A 23,142-nucleotide genomic window follows, 5' to 3' on the forward strand; every position below is an offset into this window, starting at 1 on the left:
TAATTTAAAACCCATTGTATCTCAATTGAATACACATAAACAAATAAAAGAAAATTAATATGATTTTCAATGAATTCGTTCGCTCACAATCTCTTGACGACTTAAGCAGAGCTAGCTACTTACAAGAGGCATACAAAATCAACAGTTGAAGGCACTATATTTTAAGTTGTTGAATAGCATGGTCTCTTTCTTTTGCTTCCCGTTTCGGTTCAACTTCCACTTCGCTTCCTTTAGGTCTACACCAACGTCTGACGGGATCGATAACAATTTTCTCCAATCCAACGACACTATCAATTAGGAACTTGATATGCTGAATGGCACAAGTTTTAGGATGGTACCCTAGTATTTCTACTACCTTGAGGTACTTATAGGGCAATTTCGCAGCTTCTGCTATCTTGCTTCTTCTTCTCAACGACATACTTACCTTCAACACAAGTCTCTGCTATTAGCAACGTTTACATATTCTCACTTAAGGTGGCCTACATATTATTCATTAATATTTAGTTACTGATGTTGGTAATTAATTAATATATGAATTAGTCAAACAACCCACTCCAAGCATGACTCTAGTTGATTACAATCCACTAAGAACATGACTCTAGTTAACAGATAAGAGAGTAAGAGAGATTTTGACTCAACGAATCCCTTGATGGTAGGGATTAGTGGAGTTAGTTTGTTTTCACGTGAGATTAAGGGGTTCCTAGCCTAGCCTATATAAAGCCTTGCATTCCATCTGAGAAAGGTACTCGAGTGGCAATAGGCTAGAAGATCACTTAAACTAGAGTTACACGAGTGTTCGATTTTGCTGTGCTGCAGGAAACTCGTTGATGGACAATCATGGCTGGAGGTTAGTTCGAATTCTATTTTACATGTTGCGCTGAATGTGATCACCAAAACTGACAACATGTGGTATCAATGCCACCTTCAGTACATATTGTTCACAATTCAGTCTTCCTAAGGCATGAAGTGATATTGTTTGATTGTGCTTAAGGGTTCAAACTTGTTTAATCTATTCATATTACGAGTTGTATTTCATTGTTATATGAAAAAAAAAAATTGTTATTTGATGTCATATCCATGTATGTTATGAGTTTCTTTTCATTTTGAACTCAGTAAGTTGATACATATATAATTGCTTCATGTTGATTTAAGATTAGCCGCAACATCTTAAGTCTATGAAGTGTGTGCTATAATCACGTAAGGAGTTCAGTTTAAAAAAAATGAAATAAGGAATGAGGCATCTACAAATTACAGTAATCTAAATAGCCACTAACTTAACCTGACCTGGAACATCAACGTAGACACCCGAATTGTGATGCTGGCTGACACCTAGAAGATGGCAAAGCCATAAAGTGTAGTGATGTGAAAAATGTGAATAAATTAAAACCTAAAAGTGACTAATTAGAGTGCGCATGTGAGTGAGATTGAACCCATATCACACAAGTGATGTCACATCATAGATAAAGTGCAGTAAAAGAAGAGTAAGGACATTTATACTGAAAAGAGAAGTCTTCTACATAATAGCTTTTACTAGCAACCCTCGTCATCACGAAATCTCTGCCACTAAAATCCTGGAGGGGCAAAAAAAACAAGGGTGAGTGGGCCTAAAAATTAAAGTTTTGTAAACCGTTTTCGAAAACGTGTAACCCTTCGCTGTAAAACAAGTATAAAGTTTCTCGAAAATATTATAATACTAGCATGTAATATACAGTACACTGCAGCAGAAGTGGTCAAAAGATGTAGGGTACAACAATAAGGTATCTCAACATTAAATCTCAAATCATTATTACAAGAAATCAGTGCTCATTAATTTATGTAGTCCATTGCAGAGATATTCAGACAATGGAACAAGCTGGGTTTAGGTTTTACATTCTAGTACTACATCACGTGAGCTGCACTAGTCGCATCACATATGAGTTCAAATCATCAAACAAAAGGACAGGCTGGCACCTAACTCTGGATCTGAAGCGAATGTAAACGGTACATGTGAACTACACCTGAAGTTGGTCCTTGGCCCAGGGCACTACAAATAACTAAGAGACACCATGCAAACATGCAATAATGAGCAGATAAAATACAAGTATATCATGCCACAAATTTATGCTCACGAATAATATTAAAAACATAAAGTATATGAAAGTCTATTTGTAACACTAAACATAGCATGTCACATCTTAGCAATAAAAGCAATTGTCGGGAAAAATCACACACACACACACACATATATACACACATAAAAACGAAAAGACCCACTCATAGGTACCTGCATATCGTAACCGTCTAACTATTCTGCTCATGGTACACCTTCGGATGGTCCTCTTCTAAACAGAAAATTACTACACTAATCATTAAAGTAAAAATAATTAATGTAATAAGCCTATTCCCCTTAGTTTGCACAAAAACAAGATTTTCGTTGGAAATTTGGGAAGAAATTCAAATGCCTCATTTAGAGCCGTTACACAACTAAATTTGACCCACAATGTATCAAAACAAAGCTTAGGACGAGATGAATAAAATTATTCCTATTTCAAGGTCACACGTTGGCCAGAGCTGCTCGAAAAAAGCCTAGAATCTATTGCCTGACTTGGAACCTTTAGAACAGAGGGGATTTGAGCATGCAAGCTCAAACCTGTGGTCTAGGGGTTGTGGGGAAAATGCCCTATGCCTTCAACTCAACCAAACCAACTAGATTTGGCCAGGTTTTGAACGGGAATCCTACAAACTAGTCGAAAAAATGGTGGATTAGATATTCATCCCTCAAATGCACTGAAACATACATGCATGCTAGTAAAACTTGAGAAAGAGTTTAGTGGTGGAAATCCTAAGCTTACCATGGTCAGAGGAGTGATTATTTTGTAGGCAATCGTCATGATACACAATGAGGTTTTCGTTTTTTTTTGAGTTTTCTCACGGTCAAATAGTGGGGAACAAGTCCCAGAGGCTTTAGGTGATTTTTGATTGAGTTTGGGGAGTTTTGGAGATGGTATGATGGCTGCTTAGGTAGTGCCGAGAGGAAGAAGAAAGTGCAAGGAGAGGAAGAGCTGCATGAGAGAGTTAAGAGAAGAAATGAGAATGACTGAGTGAGAGAGTGGGGAGTGCACGGGGCAGAGGGATAGAAACATAGGGAAGAGAAAAAGTTGAAAATATAGAAATCAAAAGAAATGAATGCGGATTAATGTGAGAGAGAAAAGAGAGGTAGAGAGAGCTAAAGAGACGTGGGAACCGGCCAAAAAGAAAGAAAATGATGATGTGTGCGATGAAACAAGTGTGGGTTTTCAAAACCCAAAATAAATATTATTTTAATTCCTACTTGTACACTAAATGAATCAAATATCATGTATGGTCTGAACATAGCCTGTTTAAGGCTGATTTAAGCTTAAATAATGGCCTCACTCTTGTTACAAGCCGAAGGAAAGGCAACTCAGAGATTAGTAAAGGTTATGGAATCTGACCCAGCAACAACTCCAGCAAGAGTGGGCTCTAAAGAATGAAAAGACGTATGTATAAAGTATAAGTACTTATTTCTTATGGACAGTTGAAATCCGGTAAGAAATAGGCGCATATCGGCTTTCTTTAGTAACAAATTTTTAGGTCATCTAGAAACTGGAAACTCCCACGCCAGTCTAAGGTGCACACTGCATGAGAAAATTAGAATTTATCTCAGGTAAATTTACACTGTTTCAAACATAACTTGTTTGTTATAGCTCCGAATTGAGTTCCGTCTGCGGCCATGTCCCGTAAAAATGAGTTCTATTCAAAAATAGTAAAATAAGAGTGGAAAAGTGAAGGGAAAATGAGTCAACGTGGAAGGCCTATGTGGCATTTCAAGGGTATTTTAATAATTTCACTACTATTGAGAATAAAATACCATAAATCTTGGAATGGGATGTGATAGCTACTCTACTTGCAGGAAGTAATTATTTAATATTAGTGAAAAGCAAAATGGCAATCTAGACATATAAGTGTTAGTTTTCCTATTCCCACATGTATGGATTTTTGGTTTTGATGTCTTGATTACCTTCAAGCATATGTAAATTCCTGTGTTATACAACCTCTACCCACAGGAAGGTGTGAATTTACATTTCAAAAGCATGATTTGTTTGTTTTTTATTTGGTTTGCAATTATCTCTTTTGATTCATCTCATGTTCCAATGTTGTGTAGTGACAATTTTTCTGATTGGAAAGACAAAGTCCTGTTGGCTTTAGGGTGCATGGATCTCGACCTTGCTCTTCGTGGAGATAAACCACCCTTGCCCACAGAATCAAGCACTCAAGAAGGCAAGGATGCGTATAAGTGCTGGGAGCGATCTAATCCCTTAAATCTGTTGCTCATCAAATTCAGTGTGAGCAAGAGCATTCGGGGTTCAATCTCAGAATGTGATAAGGAGACAGATTTCATGAAAGCCATTGAAGAACAATTTATGAAGTCTGATAAAGCACTTGTTAGCACCTAGATGCAGAAACTTTCAGACATGAAGCACGGCAATTCTAAGAGTGTGCGTGAGCATATTATGGAAATGAGGGACATTGCAGCTCAACTTAAGTCCTTACAGATAAAGATTTCTAAGTCATTCTCAATTCCCTCACTCTTGAGTGTGGACAATTCAAGATTTCCTATAACATATATAAGGAAAAGTGGTCTTGGAATGAACTTTTGACCATGTGTGTTCAAGAGGAAGAGAGATTGAAACTTGAGAAATTGGAAACTGCTCTTCTGGTAATTAATGAGCATTAAGGTGCTAAGAAGGGTAAACATTTTCCTAAGGTGAAAGGAAAGAAACTGATGAAGCATTTTTCCAACAAGGATGAATGCTTTTTCTGCAACAAGAAGGGACACAAGAAGAAGGAATGCACCAAGTACAAGAAATGACTGGAAAAGAAAGGTACTCTATTTGCGTATGTGTGTCGTGAATCTTATTTTGTTGAGTCTCCTAGTAATACATGGTGGATTGACTCTTGTTCTTCAATTCACATTACCAATGTCATGCATGGATTCCTAAACCACAAGAAGCTGAGGGGCAATGAGCAATACATCTACTCAGGAAATCAGATGTGCTTCAGTGTTGAAGCAGTGGGGACTTTTAGAATAAAATTAGCATATGGTTTTAATTTAGATTTGGGAAATGTCTTTTATGTTCTGTCTTTCTCTAGAAATTTAATTTCAGTTTCAAAGTTGGTACTTTGTATTTTTAAGGTTTGCTTTGACAATCCAATAATAAGTTTAGTTAAGAATGGTTTGAGTATTGGTGATGGCATTTTATCAGATGGTTTATTTGAAATGAATTTAGACCTCACGCATGAGTGTTATCTTTCAACAATGTCTGACAATGTTGGTACTAAATGATGTATTATTAATGAAAACTCCCCAAAACTTTGGCATAAAAGAATAGGTCATATCTCCATGGAGAGAATCAAGAAATTAGTAAATGATGGAGTCTTGATGACTTTAGATTTTACTGATTATAGGACTTATAGAGATTACATTAAGGGAAAGCAAACCAACAAGTTTTCTAAAGGTGCCAAAAGGAGTTCGGATTTACTTAAGATCATACATTGATAGGAGCATATTTAGGCGACTTACTTAGCTTGTTTTCGTGCATCTATGTTGTTAATTCATAGTTGTTTTAGTAGTTTAAGCCATTTTCGTGTGTTTTTAGGTTCATATGGCTAAGGAAGCAAAAAGATGCATTTTGGAGCATTTTGGAGCAAAATTAGGCTTGGAATGGATAGCATATGCTTGGAGCCAAAGTGTTGGACGAATTTGAAAGCCTTGTATGCACTTTGGACATAAAACAAAGGGCCTAGCCCAATCAAACAATCCTTTGAGCCATGCAAAACCTCTAGCCCAATCAACAACCCTTAGCCACACTTGCACATGCATTCCCACTTTCCTAGTTGTCATCCACATGCATTCACACACACTTCACACAAACAAACACCCCATGCCGTGCATCTCCACAATCCCATTCATCAACACATGCACACGGGTCGTCCGGATCTGCCGCTGCATGCCTGGATTTCCAAAGATAAGTTCTTTTTTTTTACTGTCAGCTTAGATTGTCATCGTTTCTACCTTTTGATTGTGGATTATTTTTTATTTTTTTAGTGTGTTAGGTCAGGTTTTGGGGGATTCATCAGAGATATTAATTTCCCTTATTTGTTTTGTTTTCTCTCATTTTAGACATTCATCTCTCTTTCTGTCTGTTTATTCTCTGTTTTAAGGTCGGTTGCTTTTTTTTTTTATTGGGTTTTTTTTGTGTGGCTTTTTATTTGTTTTTCCAGGTTATAGATCTGATGGTTTTTTGTATACCAATCTTGGTTTTGTTTTTCCTAGAAAATTGTTTTTATCTGATTGTGGGTTCGTGGGTTTTAATTTCTTTCATTCGTTTCAGGTTGCAAAGCAGGAGGTTTTGACTTGAAGGTTCAGCTCAAGGTACCGTTATTATTATTTTTAGTTCTTATAGTTTAATGTTTCGAACTGATGTGATGATTTGGTTGTGAAATGTGGGATTTTTGTTCGGCTTATGTTGCCTATGTGATGTTCTTTGTTTTTATTGCTGGGTAGAGATTCCATATATTCTAGGTCTCTAGAAAACACCTCTTTAGTTCTACGAGAGGAACTAATTAACACATTTTTCCTGAATCTCATAAGCCTGCAAGAAGCAAAACAAGCTAAGAGTCATTTATACAATATAAATGCATGAACTCTGTTCGAATTCTTACTCTTATTCTCTCTATTTTTTGGCTGTTTAGTTTGGACTCCCACGCATCGTCATCATTTTGGTATGCATATGTGGTTCTTGGTTTGAAGAACAAAAGTTACTTTTGTTTTGAAATTGCAATTTAGTGCTATTTGTGTATGTCTCTGGTTGCTCTTTAGGGAGTGAGTGAGGGCACACAATAAGCAATCATGGGATGCACTCCATGCTGTTCTAGGAGAAATGAGAAAAAGGGTTTTATTTTCTTTACCAAGGAGAAATGAGAAAAGGGTTTTATTTTCTTTGCCAATCTCTGCAAGAGTTCTCAACTTTATTAATTTTTCTACACTTTGTAGGTTTGAGGCGGTGCGAGAAGAGGCCAGACATCAAACATGGAAGCTTCACTAAAGAGGAAGACAACATTATCTGCAACCTCTACAACCAGATAGGAAGCCGGCAAGTAAACAAATTTAAATGGTTATTTTTTTTTTAATTTTTTAATTTATAATCTGCAACATTTAATTCCTTTACATGATTTTGTCTAGAATTCGTTTAAAGATTTAAAATTTCTCTCCACTCTGTTAATGGGTTTGATTTTTCCCCATCTGTTTTGCAGTTTGAGTCTACTGAGTTTTGCGGATTCACTCAATTGCAATCATCTCTTCTGCAATTAATCTCTACCTTCATTGTTAGATGTATTAATACTTGGAATGTGGTTGATCATATTGCCATCTGTTTTGCAGTTGGATGTATTAATACTTGGAATGTGTGTGATCATATTGCCAGTGTTTGCTTATTTTTTTACAGCACTTACACTGTGAAGTCAATGAAATCGGGTTCCTTTTGTCTAGTTTATAAAATTTCATATCGGCGCAGAAGTATGAATCATGATAATTTTATGTTTGTGCTGAACTGTTAGAGGCTACAATTGTTTTTATGTGAAATCATTTACTTTCATCATAATGAGTTTACTTCTAGGACAGTGCAACCTTTAAAGGGAAAGGATACATTCAGACCAAAAAAAAAAAAAAATGGGAAGGGATACATCCATTCTTTTGTTTAAGATCAAAACTATTTATTAGTCATATTTATAAGCAAGTGTTTATATTAGGAGGTGGTATGTTGACTAAGCTTTTCAGTTAAAAGGTGGAGGTGTCTTTGAGGTTTAATACAATACATAGGTGGATTCTTTAATATTAGATTAGATTTTCAAAATTTTTAGTACGTTAGGTCCGATTTTGGGGGATTCATCTCTCTCATTATTCCTTTATTTGTTTTATTTTCTCTTATTTTGGGTATTCACTCTCTGTTCTGTCTGTTTGTTCTTTGTTTTAAGATCAGTTGCTTTTTTTTTTTGGGTTTTTTTTTGTGGGTTTTCAGTTCATTAATTTGTTTAGTTGTTGTTAATTTTACAGTTTAATTGTTTCCCCTAATCTGGATTGTTAGGTTTTGAACCCTTTTTTTCCCAAAATCCACATGAACTGAGCTTTAGTGCTTAAAGGAGACCTATGTTTAATTCTGTGCCGGAGTTTATAATGTATTTAGATTGGGAACACAATCTTCGTTGAATTGTAAGTTTTTATCCACTTTTGCATTTTTCCCCTTCAATGGTTTCAATTAATTGTTGTTAGTATAACTATTGCTCTCTAAGCTGTGAAATTAGGTGTAAGAAAATATTTTTTGTACTTATATGGAATTGTTGATTTCCATGGAAGCTAAGTATGTGTGTAATTGTATTGGGGCTTTTGGATCTGTTGGCTTTTCTGTTTTGATCAAAATTGTTGATTTCTTTTGTGGAATTGAGTTTTAGCCTCGAATCGGAGACGTGGGTGCTTGAGAACGTTTAATTTTTACATGCATTGTAAAGTGTTTGTAATTGTAAACATGTTTGAATCTTATACTTTCTATTTTTTTTTTCTTTTTTTGTTTGCATTTTTTAGGCAAGCAAAATGATGTAAACTGGCGATTTATGGTGGCTTTGAAAGGGTGACTTGCTCTTACAAAGTTCTGGAAGATAAACTACTTTGGAGCCAGTAGCACTCAGTTGCCAGAACAGCGGCCTTTCTCTCCCTTATCGGAAAATGGGTGCTTTCAAGGTGAGCCGCAATGCTCTTAATTTCAAGTAATGGGTTTATGTTACTCTGCAGATCTGCCGAACTTCGCATTTAGTTTCTTGGAATTGTTTTTTTTTTTTTTCAATTATATATTTTAGTGCTATTATGTTTGTTGTTCAGTGCTGGAAAATTGGAAAGCTCTGGAAACAATATAGTTTTTGAGCTAATGTGAAGATTTTGGGTTGAATACTTTGATTCTGTTTTTCTATTTGCACTTAGAAAAACAGAGGATTGTGGTTAATTATTGTGATGTGAAGATTATTCATGGTTTGAAAACCCGCAGCAAAGCGCGGGCATTCTTGCTAATTCTATTCCTAAAGCACAATCTCACCCAATCCGCCTAATGGGTTGTAGAAGTTCGTCATTCTACCCAATCTTTAAATTTTGTTTTTTATTTTAAGTTCTATTGTGGGGGCCCAACAGCTGTATGTTTAATAGATTTGTCATTTGTGTGAATAAATAAACAATGTTTTTTAGTAAGTATGTGGTCCAATATCTTAGTAGATATGATGTGAGATTCATGTACATGCATTCTGAGCTCGAAACTCTCCCTCTCTAAATTAGTGTATAGTTTCGAAGTCTCTCCCTCTCTTTATTAATAGTAAAATTTCAAAAAAAAAAAAAAAGAATAAAATATATTTCCGAGCCCAATTTGCTCAGGTCCCTACAGTTATAGTTTACGAATTCAATTGCTACTTCCATTTGAGACAATTTTATCTAACGTGGCATAGCACATATAGTTTACTACTCTTTTGCTACCTCCGTCGGAGATGTTAAGTATTATTTGACCAACGTTATGTTGCAATTTAGGAAATATTTTTGCTCACTAATCATTATTATAAACTATGATGTATGCTTATCATACATCAAATCATTTGCTACATGTCTTTTCATTTAATCTTAGTTAAATTTTTCAATGTTCAAATGTAACATTTAATATGAAAGTTAATTAGAGTTAGATGAAACGGCATGTGACAGATGATTAGGTGTATGATGAGTATACACAATAGTTGTGGTGGTGAGCAAAAATGCTCATTGCAATTTATCAACTTTAAATTTCCTAGCACTAAATATAGATAATAGGCTTATTAGAAAGAAAGAATATTTAATCAAAAATATATTTACAAAAACGAGAAAAATGTATTCCAATTGACTAGCAATCTCTTTTTGAGTCAAATTTTTATGACCAATAATATTAAGTAAGAGGTCATATATTCAATTCTTGTCATAGGCAAATTTGAAACATATTATTACTAGCCTATTGTGAGCTTAACGTACACCCCATACTCTTAGTATAGATAATATCGTTTGTTCAAAAAAAAAAAAAAAAAAAAAAAAAAACTCAAAGCCTTAATCTTTATGCTTGTGGAACGTACTAGTAGACAACTCTAATTTATCAGAGGAGAAAAATCAAGCTTGGAGCCTTGCTTTTGTATTTGGGCATTCAGTCCCTTGAAAAAATTGCCATGGTTCAATGCCTCAAGGGGTTTTATACCATATATCCATTTATCGTGTAGAGAATTATTGTATTAAGTTAATCATTAAGAATAAATGGCTATTAATACAGAAAGCATTTTATAAACGTAAAAGAAAATAAAAACCAAAAATATAAAATCAAAGAGGAGTATTACATCACTGAGCAACCAAAGGCATGCAGTTACCGGACAACCTACCGGACCTCTTCACGAAGTTAATATCAAAGTTTACCTTTTAGAATCTTGTTTAAGAAATCGGTATATGTAAATTGTCTGATTGGCAACGCTTGTAGTTCTCATTTGAAAGTTTGTCAGACTCAGTGGGAGTATTCAGAAGTATACGTACTTGACCTGAAGGTACTCCTTTTTCTAGGAGCATTTTTCCCATTGGGTTTTTACTACTTGGTTAGGTTTTAACGAGGCACCTATCCTAGACTAGTCATATCCTTGTGTGCTTTACTTGCATCCCGAAGATCTTTAGTTTTGACTTGATTTAAGTTCTCATGTTTCTCCTTGGACTATGGGTTTTATCCTACCATAGTGTTTTTTTTTTTTTTTTTATCACAGCGGGGTTTTTTGAGTTTCATCTTTTATGCATTACTTCTGCTTGTTTGAGACTCACATATGCTCGTTGCGTCGACTAGACTCGACAACTTCATCAATGGCTTCTACATCATCTATAAGGATCTGATACGACAACTACTTGAGTATTTATACATTCAAGGGGAAGTTTTGTGATATAAATTCTAGCACAGGTGTATTGTATAATCCTTGGTAGGTTTGGTTTACTTTTGAAATTAGTGATCCTTTCCTAATAGGATTTGTATTTCTTAGAAATCAAGTTTTTCTCTCATCATAGTTTACGATAAATAAAAGTACACAAAATGAGAAATATACATCTCAAAAATTCCTCAATTATCCGCACCTCTTAGACAAAATATGCCACAACAATTTCTTCAGTTTAAACCCATTAACTATATTAATTAGCACCTCAATTTACTTTACATATTAGAGCGATGAGTCAGCTACTTTTGAGGGTCTGTAATTCAAAATTTTACATCATACCTATTTTGCCGCTTCGTGAGCAATGCATGGAAACGACGCCACATTAATGCTATATTATTAATTTCCCTTTTGAATAGTTTGGTTGAGAAATATAAAAGGGATTCTCTAAAAGTGAAATTATTTTGCACCTCATGTTTTTTGCACAATATTTTATAATGTTGGTACAAAAATTAACGTTAATTGTTAAGTGGCAGAGAGTCAAATCTCACTTGTTTGTGGAAAATTCACTCTTCTGGTGTTAGTAATTTAGTATACTAGAGTGATAAATAAAAAAGGGAATTGTTATTAGCACTAAAAAATTCTCATTTTTCACTCCAAACTTTCTATATTTAAAAAAAAAATACATATATAAGGAGTGCAAAATGAGATTTTTGAAGTGCCAATAATAGTTCTCATAAAATACACTCAATTTCTAAATGTTGCAGATGCCTCTCCTAAAATATTCAAAAATATATTTATCCAAAAAAACAGATGAGAGAATGATGTAAAGATCCCCATTTTAAACGTGCATTGCAAGTAAAATAATAAATAATTACACATACTCTCCAAACAGTACTATTAAAAGTAGCAAAGGATTTGATTAGATAAGGTGAAGGACCATGTATAACAACCAACTCAAGCATGTGAAATCCCTACATCTACTTGAAGAAAAACAAAATCATCTAAGCCATTGAATTCTGTTGAACCCTAAAAGGGCTTTTGTGTGTGCGTGTGCGTGTTTTCTTTTACTTTTCATCAACACGGACCACCAAAATCTTCATGGAAAGATAAGTTCGCGCTTCCTCGAATTTTTTTTTAAAGCCTTTATCTTAGCATCAAAACTTTCCATGGTCTCTTTCAACTCCGAAAGCTTTGAATCAAGATCTCTCATCTTATCCCTCATACAAACTTGCTCAACTTTACCTTCTAAATACCTCTTTGATTCCGCGGCCACTTCGTATTTGGAGGCCACGCTCAGACACCGCTTCAGTCTCGCGCGTAGAAATCCAACATCCATACCCAACAGCTCAAAGGCGTGTAAGGTCTTCTCCTGCATTACACAATCAGCACGGGAGGGGGGCAGCTTGCAAGCTCTAATGGCATTAGCGATGTTGGTGGTTTCGGTTATTATTTCAGCAGCCAACTTACTGTCAATACTTTTGAGGATATTGTCATGCAAAAATGAGCCTTGTGAGCAGCATAGATCATAATAGATAGTCCTGACCTGCGCGGAGAGTTGAGTATCTATAGTCACACCATTCACAAGAATGGGGAAATTATCAATTATTCTAACATCTTCAAAATCAGCTGCTGGTCCTTGAATTGTAATATCTGCCGCTAAGTTGGAGGTGAAGTCCTCACTGTCATCCTCAGATTGGTTGGCATCAAGCTCTGGATTAGTACCTAATTTCAAACTTTTCTTTTGAATGTTGACTTGTGAAACATCTCGTGGAGGAGTCATTAGATGTTTTTTCCCTGCATAACCTTTCACCAAGTTAATATTTCTGGTGCACATGCAATGATCTAATAATTTGTGAAGGAGCAAAGTAGAGAGAGAGAGAGAGTACCAAAAACCTCTTTGGTGGCACAGGATTTCATTTTCAAGAGGCTAAAAGCTGCATCTACTTCAGCTAGACTATGTCTTCCCATTATGTACACCTGTAACATTGTGTAGAGAGCACAGTAAACTAATCCGCAGCACGGTAGATGTCAAGAAGTTAGACCGATAAAACCACATGAAATGGCAGATACACTTCATCCTATGAAGAACAGCATAGTAAGTGGACATGAGGGTATTAAAAACCAAGATGTTCTTGTAAAATTTACGGAAAAAAAAAAAAAAAAACTATTTGCCAGGAAACAACAGTGACTACCTTAAACTTCAAGGGCCTGACCAAACGGAAAACTAAAAGGTTGCCGACAAGCAACTTGTTTGCAGTAGAAAACTTTTGCCATCCAGCACTGACTATCCTCCTTTCCCCAAGAAACGTCACTCTGTATTTTTCCCCACCTTCAACTTCGAGGGCTAATGTTGCATCATGCAATGGCAAATACAAATGGCAGAATTGCTTAGGCAGTGTCTGTCAAAAGAAAAATTAAGAACAAAAGCAGTTACACATTTGTCTAGGAATCCAAGTCCAGGCCTTCAAAACGTGGTGCTTCAGTTAAGAACTTAAAGAGTTATGACTCACCAAACAAAAGCAAGAGGAAACATTTGAACGTATCATAGACTTGACAAAGACGGGGTCAGCTCCAATATTTGCCTGGATGTCCTGAACTTGGTTTCTCGCAAAAGATATTTCATGATCCTTAAAAGAGTCGAAAATGGTTCTCTTCCGTTTACACCTAGTCAATCAATCAAAACATCTATGTTGTACACTTCAAGCACATAAGTGGTCAAGTTAATTAACGAAAACATTTCGACAAATATACCTACCCTCCATCTCCATGCTTCTGAGGATGACCAGGAACTTTCTGTCAAAATAATCATAACAACTTTCCATTTAGCTTTGTATTGATAATATGAGTCATGACATGCAGCAGAATACAAGTAAAATCACAAGGGCCGTGTCGGAAATCACAAAATCACGCTAATTCTACTGATTTGCAGAAAAAGTTCACTGGGGCAGTTTATCAAACATGTATCAAACAACAGATGGGCATGTTGTTGGCTGGCACAATTTTTGGGTTTCCCATATAATTGTTAAAAGCACCCAACTCAAAAAATCATAAGGAAATCAATGGAAACAAAAAACGTTCTCACTCGCTTGGTGATATGGGTCGGTCGTGAAGGACGTCTGCAGGTGCTGAGCACATTTTGCTTGGTCTCCAATGTCTGCTCCCTCTGCTCTACCTCTACCTGCAGTCGAACAGCCAGCATTCAGCAAATACATTCACAATCTAGAGAGAGAGAGAGAGAGAGAGAGAGAGAGAGAGAGAGAGAGGGAACCAAAGGTGGAGGTGAATGAAGGGATTTTGGGCGGCTGCGGAGACGAAACTGGGAAACGGTCAAGCTTTCTGCTTCGCCGTGGTCTTCGTCGTCTTCTTTTTCTTCTGGGAAATACTCAGAGTCGGCGACTTCTTCTTCTTCTTCCTTGACGTTCATGTCGAGTGTGAAGTTTTGGGGGTGTCTCCAGTCCAGCATCGCCGCCATGGCCATTGGCGTTTGACAAACACTCAGCCTGAGAGCTCTGCCACCCCTCTCGTCACTAGTCAGTCACTGCGTTTTACTTCTTGTCAAACACTCACCTCTTTATTCTCTAGCCATTTCAACAAATAAAAAAGGAAACAACAGCAAGTGGTGAGGGCACAGCCTCCGGTTTCCTACTAGACAAGAAAAATGTGGAAGGTTCTAGGTTTGATGATCCGAGTTGGTGAATCTGCTTGAGTGTGGCTACGGGCATATTGAAATTCTCCATAGCTTCTTCGAGCCCGAAACCAGTGAATAACCATGACTTGCCACTAGTTGTCCATTAAAAAAAAAAAAAAAAAAACTAAAGTGAATAAATGGATTCTCTTAGAAGGAGAGTAGAAATTAAAAAGTTGAGCTCACAAATCGCTTATCTTGTTAACAAGATTTTGCCACGTTATCAGTTATTTGTTAATGATAAACATTCAAAATAAGTTTCATTAAATATGTAATCGAAATATCAATTATCAATAATCAATAAAGCGTCAAAATTAAATAGTCGGTTCATCTAGCTATCTGGCGGTCCATATGCACTCAATTCACTCCCACTGGTGACGTTGTCTTGTCCAAGAAGGAACCTAATTATGGGTTGAGATTCATAATTTCACATTAATGATCTGCCAATACGGCCACTAAGCACCATTCTGGAAATGGGAAGGTTGAAATGACAAGTTTCTATGCATAAATACTCATAGACATTGCTAAATGCTTTCGACAAGTACTAAATAATCAACCATGTCAATAAATAATTCCTAGATTAAAGAAGAATGAGTAGAGAGTACCCGTGAAATTTTCTCGACGTGTTTGTCCTTTAAGAAATTGAGTCAAACCCAGATTCTCTCGTCTGTATCTAGTTTTTATTAGCTTATTCAGAAAAAAGTTACAGTTCATTTTCCTCCTACTAGCAGCGTATAAATCTTACAGTCATGATTCATCCAACATCTACTGTCATAGTTACTCCGTTCGCGGTCGCTTCGGACCGCGCTGCAGCTGACCTACAAACTATTATCTTATGCAAACCAACTTTGCACCTATCTCCTGGTGATATGTATCATCATCTATACATTTCGAAGCTACATCATATAGACAAAATCTATATTAAACATATAAAGGTTACGTTGTTATATACATGTGATTATCCTTCGTTCGATCTGTACACTTCGTTCCAGAGGACGAACGAGTTAGAATATGCATGCATTTATTCCGGATACCACCAAAGATGCCTGAAACGGCAGACCTCACCTCCAACATTTGCCTTTATTCTGGCTAACATTGTTGCATTGACGGCCAACCCATAAGAGAAATCATAATCTTGAGCGACGAAAGCTTTTGAGACCACGAGGAGGTGAATTCCTACGAGCAGAGGCAAATGGCTGCCCATTCAAAGACCCGCAAAATTTAATATCCCAACCCTCAACGTTCTTAGGGACACAAACATCAAACAGGACTTGGCCAAGTACACTATGTGCACTAATGCTTGGGGGACTGGGCAGAGAGACGGATCTTTCTTTTTGTTCATCTTGTAAAGACCCGGAGTCAGTACTATTTTGATTCTCAGCTGAACTTGGCAAGAAGAAGTGGTCGCTCGGCTCCACTGCAACTCTTCTAAGGCTCTGATTAGAGTTAACTGCTGCTTTCTGGAGATCACATATTAGTTCAGATATCTCATCTTGCATGCCTTCCATGCTAGTATTGTCACCTTCAAGTTCTTCAATTCTTTGAGAAAAAACCAAAGCAGCCTTTTCAAGAAAGTGAGTAACGGAAGACCTATACTGTATTGGATAATACTTATAATGACCTGAAATGAACATAAAATTGTGTGTGTTTAGTTCTTCTGTGCCACAAGCATTAAAGCAACCAAGCGATAAAAATGTGAAAAATTCTATGCGCTAGTTAAGTATCTATGCAGTGTTTTCCAATCTAGGAACGCGAAAGGAACTCAACTAACTCTATCTGCAATTCTGCAAGTTCATTTTACCAATGGTCATGTTGGACTTAAGGTCAGTACAAGGTCTAGATTCCCAAGTACCATAGATTGGGATGAAATGTACCACGGTACAAGACCGACTGAATCATGGCCTCCAACTAAGAGAATGAAAGTCCCCAAAATCTACTAACTAAACAAAGGTTTAACCATATCATCTGAACGCTTTTGCATCTATTTTTTTTACTTTCTATTTGTCCAAGATAAGATGGTGCCCACAAGGTTTTGGACAATTCCAACAAGACATTTATACTGTTCAAAGTGTTGCCTGTTGAAACGCGTTGACATGCCATAACTTCACCCAACAAAACCATGTAATTTCTTACAGATATCCAATAACCATTACGATTATGTTAAAGAACGGTGCTAAGCTATGCCTACTGGTTTCCCGATACCAAAACACATCGCTGATGAGCGATATAACTTTCATAGGTAGTGCACAATAAGGAAATCAAAACTACAGAACAGGATAAGGATAAAAGGAAATCAATTTTTTTTTATACAAACCTAGATGAGGGGAGCCATTCAATTTCACAAGCTTGACATCTCCTCCAAGTTCTTGTAAACGGTGAGTGAAATTGCAGATAATGTGATAGGGGGCCAGATCATCTTTATCAGAGCACAAAATGAGAAATGGCGCACCCAAACTCTATAGGAAAAAAATTAATTAGTCCATAAACTAATAGAAACAAGCAACAGACAGCTAAAGGTGAGTAAAGGCTGAATGAAAACTTACAACAGACGAAAAAAGAGCGTGCCAATACTCAGCACATTGGGATTCAAATCTAGTAAGGTACAACGCATCCAAACCAGAAGCAATGCCTTTAGCTACCCAAGAAACCAGTTTTGACGATCCAGGCATCTTTAGAATGGTTGGGTGTAGAGCATATTGAGTGCCCAGATCACTTGTAAAATCAACAGGACCAGAATCATAGATGTGTCCAGTAATACACTTTCTTACCAATCGATATTCAGCCTTCACAAAGTTAAAATAACCCATAAGAACAGAGTTCCAAAAATGACCATATGGGATCAAATGGGCATTATGAATAAAATACAGCACATGTTTTAACTGAAACTACGAAGAAAAGCATACCAGATAATGCTGACCGTCACAAATTCCGTCAAGAATCTGCAGTTACATTTAAAGTTATTACACAGTACAAACATTGAAATAAAATCAGAAAAGACCAGCTATGACTTCAACAATTCCAGAAATCAACTTATCAGTGCCAAATACAAAGTCGGGTATCCACTACTCACAAAACTTACCCGAAAAACCTTGTACATACAAGCTTTTGTACCAGCAGAAAGAGCCACAAAGACTACAGGACATGGCTTAACCCTTAGCTCCTGCATACCCAAAATATAAAAATAAATAACAGGACACTCCATAGAGTAAACTTGAGCAAAATTAAAAGCTATGTATGCCAAATTCATCCGGCATTAAAAACACTTTGAAATTGAAATGGGATGGGATGGGATTTTACACCATATAAGAGTTCGGTTCTTTCTCGCCATTAGGCGAGTAATACACATACACACACAACTAACCATACAGTCATTGGCCCGGGAATCGGATCATAGTTCCATATTAAATATATGCATCAAATCTAAAGAAGCAATGAATAAGAAATTGGCAAACTGGGAAGGAAGCTGACCTCAACAAGCTCATTGAGAATAACAAAGGCGAACGACATGGCCTTTTCGGGATAGAATCTACACAAAATTTCATCACCAGAGCAGAAAAATAAGCTCAAAATGCGGCAAAATCGAATAAAACTCCAATCTTTAAACCCATCCATGAATCATAAACCAAATATCCAAATGCAAGCAAATCCATGAGCGATTCAGCACAAAAAGAATTCTAAAAATACATCTCATGGATGTTACGTTCTGTTTGGGTGGTGAGAAAATGCGAGAAAAGAAAATCCACTCACGCATGGAGAAAATGGGAATGGCAAACGAGGGAATTCCAACCGAGAGACGAGTACAAATCCACGTAATTCTGCAAGTGCCTCTCGTGAATCGAAACCCAAGCGAAGATGACAACGATTCCTTTCGATTGAGAGACCTCCTCCTTCCGTCCCCAGTGGATTCCACCGCCGCCACCATCGCCTCCGCAACTACCACTAGCTCCGCCACCGCTCCACATAGATGCTGAGCTTCTTTGGGAGAATTTTGGGATTGAATCCTAGGGTTTTTGGTGTGGGTGGAATTGTGAGGTAGATGGGGAAATGGTGGTTGGATTGTAAGAGCCACTCGTGTACGTGCACGAAATCCTGAATTGAATTTCTGGAGAGAGAAACGATAATGGTGGCCGTGGTGGGGCTTCTGCTGGATCATGACTCCTATGCGGTCATCGTCATTGTGGGGCCACTGAGGAGAGGGATCTCTTAGATGGGGTCCACCGGGACACCTCTGACTGTACCACGCGCGTTTTAGGATAAGACCCTGCTCTTCAATTTGATTCTTGATCCGAGGGTCGGTAATGGAGCTAGAATTTAAATTTATAAGAGACGTGATAAAAGAGTTATTGTAACATTTTCTTAATTATTTTTTGAACTCAATGTACGATATCATTATCTATAATGTCACTATATGTGACAGTCCGTTTCGGATTATTCGTACCGTAGGTGTGAAATTATGATTTTGTCATTGGTGGGTATTTGTCATTTTGGATGGTTGTTTTGTTGTTTGGCTGGCTGCATATGGACCACACACCCTCATCCTCACCTCATTTCCCGTGTTTCCCTTTTTGTCTCGAACACTCCCTCTCTCTCTCTTTCTCTTCTTCTTCCTTTGTACGGACGAGACCCAAATCCCTTGCAAACGTCACTGATTGAGGTGGAAAATTATACCTTTGTGTTCGTGAGGACCATACGAGTTCAACCATACCAATTTCAGGTAAGGAATCTTTTGATTTCACGTCGAACCAGGAATCTCCGTTTTGGTCATTGTTCATGCACACATAAAATGTTGTTTTTCAGGGAATTTGAAGCTTATAGGAAGCTTAGTGAGGTCCTTAGGAAGCTCGAGATGGTTCGTTGGAAGGATTTAGACGTCGAGATTGTGAGTTGCAAGTTTGGCCGATTTTTTCTTGAATTTCTCCGGCGACATCATGTGATCTTTAAGGTTTCAAACAGGTATAATGTTGTTCTTCTCATCTCCAACTTTCCATTGGTGTAAATTTCATAGAAATTGGTGAAGAAACGAGTGAGAAATGAAGTTTTTAAGAATTTTCCAGTTTCCGGCAACTGGGGATTCGCCGGAGAAGATGACAGTATATTCCGTCAGTTTTGGACGGAATATGCTGACGCCGTCAATGTGCCTGGCACGTGGCCGTGCGTGGGGGGCGCGTAGGTCCGTGCACTCGCAGTCGCGTGGCGGCACGTGGAGCCTCGAAAAATTATTTTAAAATTATGGGGATGTTCGTGAGGTTGAGTAAAGGATTTTTCCATGATTGCTTTACCATTGACGAGGTTAACTAGGAAGGATGTTAAATTTGAGTGGGATGATAATTGTGAGCAAAGTTTCCAGCAATTGAAGTATTGTCTCACTCATGCACCTGTTTTGGCACTCCCGGATGATAGTGGTAATTTCGAAGTCTACAGTGATGCTTCCTTAAATGGTCTGGGATGTGTGTTTATGCAACATGGTAGGGTGATTGCTTATGCTTCACGACAATTAAAGCCTCATGAGTTGAATTACCCTACGCATGATTTGGAGTTAGCGGCCATTATCTTTGCTTTAAAGATGTGGAGACATTATCTTTATGGGGAAAAATGTAAGATCTTTATGGATCATAAGAGTCTTCAATATCTTTTCACTCAGAGGGATCTTAATCTTTGTCAGCGGAGATGGTTGGAACTGCTTGGTGATTATGATTGCATGATTGATTATCACCCTGGTCGTGCGAATGTGGTAGCTGATGCACTTAGCATAAAATCTTAGGGCCGTATTAACACGTTGTACGTTAGTCGTGTTCCTCTTCTGGCAAACTTGAGATCAACTGGAGTGCGGTTAGAGGTAAAAGATCAGGAGGTAGCCTTACTTGCTAATTTTCAAGTTAGGCCGATTTTAATTGATCATGTACTTGAAGCCCAGATGGTTGATGAAGAGACCCAGGAAATAATTTAAGCAAGGAATCAGGGGAAAAAGAAAGACTTCAAAGTTCGAGAATCGGATGGCATGTTTATGCAGGAGAGTAGAATGTTTGTGCCAAATAATTTGGAATTAAAGAAAGCAATTCTTGATGAAGTGCATATCTCAGCTTATGCGATGCATCCAGGAGGTACCAAAATGTATCATACCATTCAACCATTCTATTATTGGCCGGGTATGAAAAGAGAGATAGCTGAGTATGTGAGTAGGTGTGTCATTTGCCAATAGGTTAAAGCTGAAAGGAATAAGCCGTTTGGGTTGTTGCAGCTGCTTCCTATCTCAGAGTGGAAATGGGAAAATATTACTATGGATTTTGTGTAGAAGCTTCCGCGTACACATAATGGTTTTGACGGCATTTGGGTGATAGTTGATCGACTTACTAAGTCAACACATTTTATTCCAGTAAGGGAAAAGTATTCTTTGGGCCGATTAGCTGAATTATTCATATCGAAGATTGTGAAGTACCATGGTGTTCCAGTGAGTATTGTCTCGGATCGTGACCCACGATTTACTTCTAAATTTTGGGGGGCTTTTCAAGAAGCTTTGGGTACGAGATTACTCTACAGTACGTTATATCATCCTCAGACAGACTGACAATCAGAGAGGACCATTCAGACATTGGAGGATATGTTAAGATCTTCGGTGTTGTAGTTTGGCGATGCTTGGCATAAGCGGTTGGATTTAATGGAATTTGCCTACAACAACAGCTTTCATTCGAGTATCGTCATGTCAACATTTGAGGCACTGTATGGTAAATCTTGTCGAACACCCTTGTGTTGGTCGGAGGTCGGAGAACGAGTTTTGGTGGGCCCTGAGATTGTAGATGAGACTACTCAGAATGTTCAGGTAATTAAGTTTAACCTAAAAGTGGCCCAGGAAATACAAAAGAGCTTAGCGGACAGGCATGCCACTGACAGGGTGTATAAAGTTGGTGATTGGGTGTTTCTGAAGCTTTCACCGTGGAGAGGTGTAGTACGGTTTGGAAAGAAAGGTAAGTTAAGTCCCAGGTATATCAGACCATATATGATCACCGAGCGAGTTGGTGAAGTGGCTTACAGGCTTGAGTTGCCTTCTGAGCTGGCTAAAGTGCATAATGTTTTTCATGTGTCTATGCTTCGTCATTACGTTGTGGATCCGTTGCATGTGATACCTCTTCAACCATTGGAAATAAGTCTGGATTTGACATATGACGAGGAACTAGTAACGATTCTGGATTAGAAGGAAAAGGTTATGAGGAACAAGACTGTGAGTTTAGTGAAAGTTTTGTGGATGAATCACTCAGTGGAAGAGGCAACTTGGGAGATGGAAGACCGGATGAGAGATTTGTATCCTCGGTTGTTCTACGATTACTAGTGGTTTGTTTGAGTTGTTGTTATGAATTTCGAGATGAAATTTTATTAAGGGGTAAGTTGTGACAGCCCGTCCAGGATTATTCGTATCGTAGGTGTGAAATGACGATTTTGCCCTTGGTGGGTATTTGTCATTTTGGGTGGTTGTTTTGTTGTTTGGTTGGCTGCATCTGGACCACACACCCTCATCCTCATCTCCTTTCCCGTGTTTCCCTTTCTGTCTTGAACACTCTCTCTCTCTCTTTCTCTCTCTCTCTTTCTCTTCTTCTTCCTTTGTACGGACAAGACCCAAATCCCTTGCAAACGTCACTGATTGAGGTGGAAAATTATACCTTTGTGTTCGTGAGGACCATACGAGTTTAACCATACCAATTTCAGATAAGGAATCCTTCAATTTCACGTCAAACTAGGAATCTTCGTTTTGGTCACTGTTCATGCACACGTGAAATGTTATTTTTTAGGGAATTTGAAGCTTATAGGAAGCTTAGTGAGGTCCTTAGGAAGCTTGCGGTGGTGCGTTGGAAGGATTTAGACGTCGGGATCGTGAGTTGCATGTTTGGCCGATTTTTTCTTGAATTTCTCCGGCGACATCCTGTGATCTTTGAGGTTTCATACAGGTATAACGTTGTTCTTCTCATCTCTAGCTTTCCATTGGTGTAAATTTCATAAAAATCGGTGAAGAAACGAGTGAGAAACGAAGGTTTTAAGAATTTTCTAGTTTCTGACGACCGGCGATTCGCCGGAGAAGATGACAGTATATTCCGTCAATTTTGGACGGAATATGCTGACGTCGTCAGTCAGTTTTAAAGGAATCTGTTAGGGTTTAACAGAATATTCTTGACGGCGTTAACTGACGCCGTCAGTGTGCCTTTCACGTGGCCACGCGTGGGAGGCGCGTAGGTCTATGCACTCGCCAGCGCGTGGCGGCGCGTGGAACCTCAAAAAATTATTTTAAAATTACCGGGATGTTCGTGAGGTTGAGTAGATCACATTGGTGTATTCACACACCCCATTTGAGCATTGTATGAGAAGTTATTACCTAGTTTTGGTTATGTGCTTTAAATTGACGTTTTTATAGTTGTTTCGCATATAGGTGAGACCTATCCTGAGGACGAGCACAGTCA

At 37.7% G+C, this 23,142-nt stretch overlaps 2 protein-coding genes and 1 long non-coding RNA gene across 4 annotated transcripts; 1 reads left to right on the top strand and 2 right to left on the bottom strand.

Moving 5' to 3' along the window:
* The first annotated feature begins 5,978 nt into the window (after window positions 1–5,978).
* On the top strand, window positions 5,979–9,292 carry LOC125473773. 2 transcript variants are annotated; one of them, XR_007255607.1, is made up of 3 exons: window positions 5,979–6,433; window positions 7,055–8,794; window positions 8,933–9,292. It is a non-coding gene; the product is annotated as an uncharacterized LOC125473773 (long non-coding RNA). The 2 variants fall into 2 exon arrangements; XR_007255608.1 differs by having other exon boundaries at window positions 9,070–9,292.
* Window positions 9,293–11,834: 2,542 nt separating this feature from the next.
* On the bottom strand, window positions 11,835–15,448 carry LOC103931657 (B3 domain-containing protein Os01g0234100-like). Its single transcript, XM_048577051.1, has 8 exons — window positions 15,304–15,448; window positions 14,282–14,793; window positions 14,096–14,191; window positions 13,769–13,806; window positions 13,524–13,677; window positions 13,206–13,412; window positions 12,900–12,990; window positions 11,835–12,807 (listed from the first exon to the last, which is right to left on the bottom strand). Exons 2-8 carry the CDS (start codon window positions 14,489–14,491, stop codon window positions 12,110–12,112), a joined length of 1,494 nt encoding a protein of 497 aa, XP_048433008.1. The 5' UTR covers window positions 14,492–14,793; window positions 15,304–15,448; the 3' UTR covers window positions 11,835–12,109.
* Window positions 15,449–15,602: 154 nt separating this feature from the next.
* Window positions 15,603–18,773, bottom strand: LOC103931656. The gene is made up of 7 exons (XM_048577052.1): window positions 18,446–18,773; window positions 18,167–18,224; window positions 17,778–17,858; window positions 17,602–17,637; window positions 17,242–17,481; window positions 17,013–17,154; window positions 15,603–16,319 (listed from the first exon to the last, which is right to left on the bottom strand). The coding sequence occupies exons 1-7, from the start codon at window positions 18,658–18,660 to the stop codon at window positions 15,826–15,828; spliced, it is 1,266 nt and encodes a 421-aa protein (XP_048433009.1). The 5' UTR covers window positions 18,661–18,773; the 3' UTR covers window positions 15,603–15,825.
* Between the last annotated feature and the right edge of the window lie 4,369 nt (window positions 18,774–23,142).

This window comes from the organism of the source record quoted next, unplaced genomic scaffold (genome assembly GCF_019419815.1).
Source record: "Pyrus x bretschneideri cultivar Hongxiangsu unplaced genomic scaffold, Pyrus_bretschneideri_v1 Contig96, whole genome shotgun sequence".
In the NCBI taxonomy this organism is placed as follows: Eukaryota; Viridiplantae; Streptophyta; class Magnoliopsida; order Rosales; family Rosaceae; genus Pyrus; species Pyrus x bretschneideri.

Bases quoted from the DNA above. Each gene is read 5' to 3' on its own strand.
- LOC103931657 (XM_048577051.1), bottom strand. From the start codon at position 14,491: ATGGCCATGGCGGCGATGCTGGACTGGAGACACCCCCAAAACTTCACA. The intron at 13,678-13,768 runs GTAGGTATATTT...TTGATTGACTAG, and splicing joins CAGAAGCATGGAGATGGAGG to GTGTAAACGGAAGAGAACCA. The intron at 12,808-12,899 runs GTACTCTCTCTC...AAGGTTATGCAG, and splicing joins TGCCACCAAAGAGGTTTTTG to GGAAAAAACATCTAATGACT.
- LOC103931656 (XM_048577052.1), bottom strand. From the start codon at position 18,660: ATGTGGAGCGGTGGCGGAGCTAGTGGTAGTTGCGGAGGCGATGGTGGC. The intron at 17,482-17,601 runs GTATGCTTTTCT...AACTTTGTGAAG, and splicing joins GTGACGGTCAGCATTATCTG to GCTGAATATCGATTGGTAAG. The intron at 17,155-17,241 runs GTAAGTTTTCAT...TTTTTCCTATAG, and splicing joins ACGCTCTTTTTTCGTCTGTT to AGTTTGGGTGCGCCATTTCT.